The sequence below is a fragment of the Ictalurus furcatus genome, chromosome 29, assembly GCF_023375685.1.
Source record: "Ictalurus furcatus strain D&B chromosome 29, Billie_1.0, whole genome shotgun sequence".
Taxonomy (NCBI): Eukaryota; Metazoa; Chordata; class Actinopteri; order Siluriformes; family Ictaluridae; genus Ictalurus; species Ictalurus furcatus.
This window is the reverse complement of record NC_071283.1, coordinates 2287323-2293453: the sequence shown is the minus strand read 5'-3', so window position 1 is coordinate 2293453 and position 6131 is coordinate 2287323. Positions and strand designations below refer to the sequence as shown.

The window sequence follows — 6131 nt, the reverse complement described above, 5'->3', positions numbered from 1 at the left end:
TGACGCGATAGAAAAAAGTAAAGGCACTGTCCTCGATTTCAGCTGGTGTATTTCAGGTTCATAATGCCTCAGACTAAAAGGTTCAAAGGTCGCCAGGAGCGTCGTGGCGAACGGCATCAAGGGTTTCTTTAGAGTTGCGCGTAACACGCAACTTAAGGTCTACAAACGAAGGTATTTCTAATGCTACGTTACAGTTCAGAACATTTAAAAAAAAGTGAAAACTATCAGCGTCTTTATTTATATATATATATATATATATATATATATATATATGTATGTATATATATATATATTGTATACTCATAGATATAATATTCTTTTTTTTTTTTTTTTTTTCCTTTTCTTTTTTTCTCACATTTCACGTCAAAAGTTTTGGTGTCCGTGACTACTAAAATCTACAGTGTTCTCCACTCTGTAAAAATCTACTCGGAAATGCACAGCGTATCCAAAAAAAGAATAGAAACAGGATCTGGGAACACACACCACGAACGATCGCTAAATAAAGGACACGTTTCTTTCCTCATCCGCTAGAATCTAAGGTAAGTTAGATATGTATACCGGGATCCAAAAAGCTTGCGTGGCAGTAAACGTTCGCTTGTACGCGTTGTACGTCTTGAACGGGACACGCGGGGGGACGATTTCGTCATGATGGCACTATGTACAGGTTGCGTTTGAGTTCGCTAAGGCCTTCACCACGGTTTTCATGCATTGTCTTGGCGCAGAATGAAAGAACGAGCACTTGGAGGAAATAAAAGAGAGCAAGAGAGAGAGGGAAGGAAGGAAGGAAGGAAGAACGTATCGCTGAATGATTTGTCTCCATGCTTACTGTCTTGAATCGGTTCTTTGGGGAGGTTCAGGAGACTGACAGCACTTTCTCCAGTGGAGGAAAGAAAAAAACACAGGAGAGAAAAATCATGTTTTTCAGGCTACGAGCGCTCGTCGTCGTCATGGTGATTCGTTCTTAAAGGAGCATCGCTTTGTCCCATTAGTTAGCGGAGCGTACCTATAAACATAACAAGTCACATAATTGGATCTAGTACCTTACTCGATCGCGTGGACCTCGGAGATCAAAAATGTACATGTACGGTGGTTTATTTAAAAAAAAAAAAAAAAAAAAAAAAATTGAACCCCCTAAAGATGAATCACACCACTTCCTGTTGGGGAAGTTCAGTCTACGACGGCACCCCTCCCTCACGGGCCGACTTAACACGTTCATATCATGATCCCTCTGGAATGAACCGTAAGACATATATACGCGTTTATAACAGTTTCAGAACGACCATAATGTATGTTTTTTTGTTGTTGTTTTAAAAGGAAATATATATATACACACACACACGTACGTGTCGACGTATACGCCCGTGTAAAAACAAGTAAACAAAGTAATGCGGTGTTAGGGAGAGAAAAAAACGCTACCTAACTGCCTGCGAAGCCTTTCATTTCAGCCAGTGACGTCGGCGGCTTCGTGAAAATGCCCATGCTTGTGTTTTACCAGTGAGCGGTCCGTCGATCTTATCCGGAATTTAAACCCCGCCCCCCACGGAAAAAAAAACAATACGAAAACAAAACGCTGAGATATTTCGTTTTAAAAAAAAAAACAAAAAACAACAACAACAACAAAAAAGGTCTCCTGCTAGAATTGGAACTTGTGTCCACGGTAAACTTTTACACATACATTTTTTTTTTTTTTTTTTTTTTAATATATATTACTCTGTCTCCATCATAAATAGCTTTAAATCTGACAAACGTACAGGGCATTTTGTACACGAGTAAAGAGCATTTATCTACACGGAGAAAGAGAGGAGGCGCTTCCACCACCCGCCTTGTAGAGCTCACGTCTGTGCAGTTCGCAGTACAATGCGACTTTGACGTACGTTTTTTTTTTTTTTTTTTTCCTTAAAAACGATGACTTCGATTCTTTTCGTCACGGCGATGTCACGTCGTCGCTCGTCCTCGTCGTTTCGTTAGTTAGGTACCGTCGGAATAGGTGCTAGCTAGTGTAATGGGTTTAAATCTCTAAATTTCTAGTGGAGATCCCGGTGCTAGTGGTGAGTAATGTGTGTGTGTGTGTGTGTGTGTGTGTGTGTGTGTGTGTGTGTGTGTGTGTGTGTTTGGCCCAGCATGGCTACACAAGCAAAAGTACTGAATAAAAGGACACAAGCTTCAATGCGACTGATGTGAAAAAAGGATGTCGTCTCTTTCTCTCTCTCTCTCTCTCTCTCTCTCTCGCACGCGCTTTCTCTTTCCGTCTCTCATTCCCTCTCTTTTCCTCTCCCCTCAGTGGCGGTCGTAGGCGCTGGCTGTCGCCGTGGCTGCAGGTCCTGAACCCCGTGTGGCTGCGCCGTAGTAATACGGAGATCCTGCAGGACAAAACAAAACAGTGTCCGTCATTCTCGTCTACAGTGTTCGCGAAACAATTTTAGATCCTGCTCGATGTAGTGTTATTACACACGACGGTTACTCCCGGATTACTAGAACCAGTCATATTAAGCGTGGAATGCTGGACACTTTGCATTCAAGCCAAGCCATCGTCGTTTTCAAAATGGCCGACATTTCCTCGATTTCCGCCGAGCTCGTGTGGGTGCTCGTTTCGGAGCTGGTGTTTAATGGCCGTCGAGTACACTTCGGTTTCATCCGAAATCTTGCCGTTTTAAACCAAGGACATTAATATCAGGAGCTGGTACGTGATCATCGTTGTATTAAGACGTGCATCCAGCTCCACTGGGTTTTCAGGAGGACTCCGCTGCTTAACGTTCTCCTCCAAACGTTCTGCAAACGGTTTGATTTGATTCTGAGGTATCTGAACGTATAAGTGTGTCGTTAAACCCAGACCTTTAGAGGGGGTATTTGTATACCCTCTCATCTGATCATGTGGTGATTTGGGGGAAATAATACCTGGCTGTGTTATAACAGGCAAAGACAAACACTACGTCTTTGCTATCGTTATCAGTGCCAGCCTTGTAATATATATATAGCCGTCATTTAAAGATGGCCGTCTCGGAGAGGAGTACGACGCTCCACCGGTCTTCCTCCACGATGTTATTCTTACTGAGATCTCGAGTCATGATTCTTTGCGGGAAGAAACTCATTTCCAGACGTGAAGACACACATCCGTCTCGATCAGTGTGTGCTGGCATTAAGTGCTGATTGAACTCTTAAAGATGAAAAGCCTTTAGTATCACACTGACTTTAAAAAAAAAACAAAAAAAAAACAGACTGTTTTTCTCCATCAGACACAAATTAGAGGCGGGATGAGAGGAGGACGAGAAAGGAGAGGTGATAGAGAGATGGACGGATTGATGGATGGAGCTCTGGTGTTTTACGCAGATTTAACGATGTAATTGTAGATGAACGTGCGTATAGGAGTGTGTCTTGTATCGGAAACAGGGTGACACTCGTATTTACCTCACTTGACTTCAACACACACACACACACACTCTTGCACTTGTTTAGTATCACTTCACTGACAGACACGGTGAAAAACCATGTTGTTTCTCGCGTGTGTGTGTGTTTAGGGTACCTGCAGGTTGTGTGGTCTGGCTGGGAAAAAGGCCTGAAGAAGCTGCTCTTTCTGAGCCTAGAAGAGAACCGTACTCCTGCTGGAACACTGCGAATAGAACACACACACACACCATCTTGTAAGAGGTAATACAGGATGTACAACCGGTTCCTCTAATGTTTTTTGTGTGATTTTCAACTTGATCTCTATATACTGCGGTTCCCTGGTGGACTAGTGGGCTAGCATGCCGCGCTCTCACCGCTGCGGCACGGGTCCGATTCCCAGGCAAGGAACCGACCCCAGCCACTGGAGCGTTGCACAAGCCGGTGTGCTCTCAGGGCCGGGCCCAAGCCTGGAAAATGGGGAGGGTTTCGTCAAGAAAGGCATCCGGCGTAAAACCTGAGCCAGAGTCAAGTATGCGACCCCGAACAGGAGGAGCCAAAATAGGGGGGGAAAAAATCTCGAACTTGTTAATTTGTAGCGTAGAAGATTACTGTGAACATGAATTTCCACGTATTTCTCTGTACTGAGGCGGGAAAAATGTCACTTATAAAGGAAGTCTAGGGGCAGATGTTGAGTTCCGTGAAAGCTTTTTTGTAGACCGTTTCATGGCTTCTTCCATCAAAGCGTTTTTTTTTTCTTTTTCCTGACGTCTGTGCAGTGTGAGTCTGTTTCACACGTATCTGAAAGAACCCTTAGATTACCCCCGGGGAGTCCCATTGTGGTTTGGTCTGGGTTATTTTTTTTTCTTGTTCAAACACACCTGATTCAACTCATCAGGTGCTGGACTCCAACCGTCCAGGGCCAGAGCCGTGTAGGTTAGAAGTGTGTGTGTGTGTGTGTGTGTGTGTGTGTGTGTGTGTGTGTGAGTGTGTGTGGTGTGTTTACCCAGCAGGCTCGGGTTGGCGAACCTCCACGACTCGTTGTACGTGGAGTACTGCGGGTGGGAGTACGGACTGCCCGAGAACTCGCCCCCTACCATGAGAAACACAGAAGACGACCATGAGTTTGACTTTACACTAGGCACAAGAGACAGATTCGGGAAGAGTGCACGTTGTGGCTGTGAGTAAAACTCCACGACTATCGAACGAGTGCAAGTGTCAATTTGCGATGGTTTTTCTCCTCCGTTGCTTCACTAGTTTCCTCTCTCTCGTGCTCCCTCTCTAGGGAACTCTCTCCCTTCACTGACTGCCACAAGCTTTCCCTTTCTCTCGCTTCCTCCCTCCATCTCAGGCTCTGTCGGTTCTGCCTGGCTGCTTTCGTGGCCCCCCTTCCCACCGCGTGTCAGCCCCCTGCTGAAAGAGAGCAAGAGTGAGACAGGAAGAGAGGCGTAAAAGCGATACACAGAGGAATAAAGCAGAGGATGAAGAGTAGAAAGATCCAGGGAGAGGTGCGGTAATCGATTTTCCCCCTCAAACTGATATTTACAGCATTTTTATTAACGTTTGTGTTGGACGTTTTCCCGCACATCCTCGTGCCAAGTCGTTATTCTTGTCAAGTTTTTCAAACAACGATATAATTAAGACACTTATTTTTAATTTAGACTGAGGGAATCGAGGTACATGGACATGTTAAACACTGGAAGAACAAGATGTTACTCAAAAGTCATTTTTGTGAGCTTTGTCTCTGATGTATTTTCGTCTCTCTTCCTTGTTTAACCGTATCCTAATTATCGCTAACCGTTACCCGCCACCTCAAAGCTCCAGGGTTCCTGGGTCGATCCTGAGCTACGGTTACCGTGTGCGCAGTATTTTGCATGTTCTCCCCAAGTCACCGTGGATTTGCTCCCAGTTCTCCAAAGAGCATGTTGGTTGGTGAACTGGCTACAATAGGGGTGCGGATGAGTGCGTGCATGGTGCCTCGCAATGGACGAATACCCCAATCAGGATGTATTCTCACCTTGTACCCAGCGTTCCTGGGATAGGCTCCAGATCCTTCAGGGCTCTGACCAGGATCAAATGGTTCCCGAAGATGCAAAGCGCATTAGTTCATAGGGACACCATGTCAATAGCAGAAATAAGCAAATCACAAAAGGTGGCAGGACACGTGGTGTCATTACTAAAGGTACTACCCCCTCGTCATTCCAAGTGTCGGGTTGTTTAGTGAAGGAACATGTAGGAGGACCGGGATGAGGTGACACTCAGATTGACAAGTGCAAGAGAGGGATAAGGGGTGGGGGAGGGGGGGGTCCCTATCAAGGTGGCAAGGAAACTTGTCAACACGGGTGGAGCCTCTACCAAACAGGACCTAGAACCTTCTTTGCAATAGTATCTCGAGGTCCTTCACTTAGAAGAACAAGCAGGAATGTTCATAAACCATTAAGAACTACGTCAGAGTCTAGTGGAAGACCACATCCTGAAACCCCCTCTCTTTCTCTGAAAGAAATCTCTCTCTCTCTACTGCCTCCACTGAAAAAGGTAGCGTTAGCATTTAAAGTAACTTTATACGTGAAGCAACTAATCAGTTTACCACTGACGGCCTCGTTTGATCCTTTGATAAGTGTTCCCACAATTTAACCCCGATACATTACCGACTCCTCTTTCCAACGGTTGCACTTATGACGGGAGTTAACGTCAGCACTGGTATTAGCATTGGTATTAGCATTGGTCAAGTCTTGTGGTCGGTTTCTTCG

General features: G+C 45.1%; 1 protein-coding gene across 2 annotated transcripts in view; it reads right to left on the bottom strand.

Moving 5' to 3' along the window:
- Positions 1 to 1099: 1099 nt before the first annotated feature.
- Positions 1100 to 6131, bottom strand: part of pax5 (paired box 5) — a 46904-nt gene continuing 41872 nt past the window's right edge. For both annotated transcript variants that reach the window (XM_053619130.1, XM_053619131.1), the window contains exons 9-11: positions 4388 to 4474; positions 3521 to 3607; positions 1100 to 2360 (exon numbers count right to left, since the gene is read on the bottom strand). In XM_053619130.1, the coding sequence (XP_053475105.1) occupies positions 2278 to 2360; positions 3521 to 3607; positions 4388 to 4474 (257 nt within the window). In that variant the 3' untranslated portion in view covers positions 1100 to 2277. The remainder of the gene's footprint in view (positions 2361 to 3520; positions 3608 to 4387; positions 4475 to 6131) is intronic.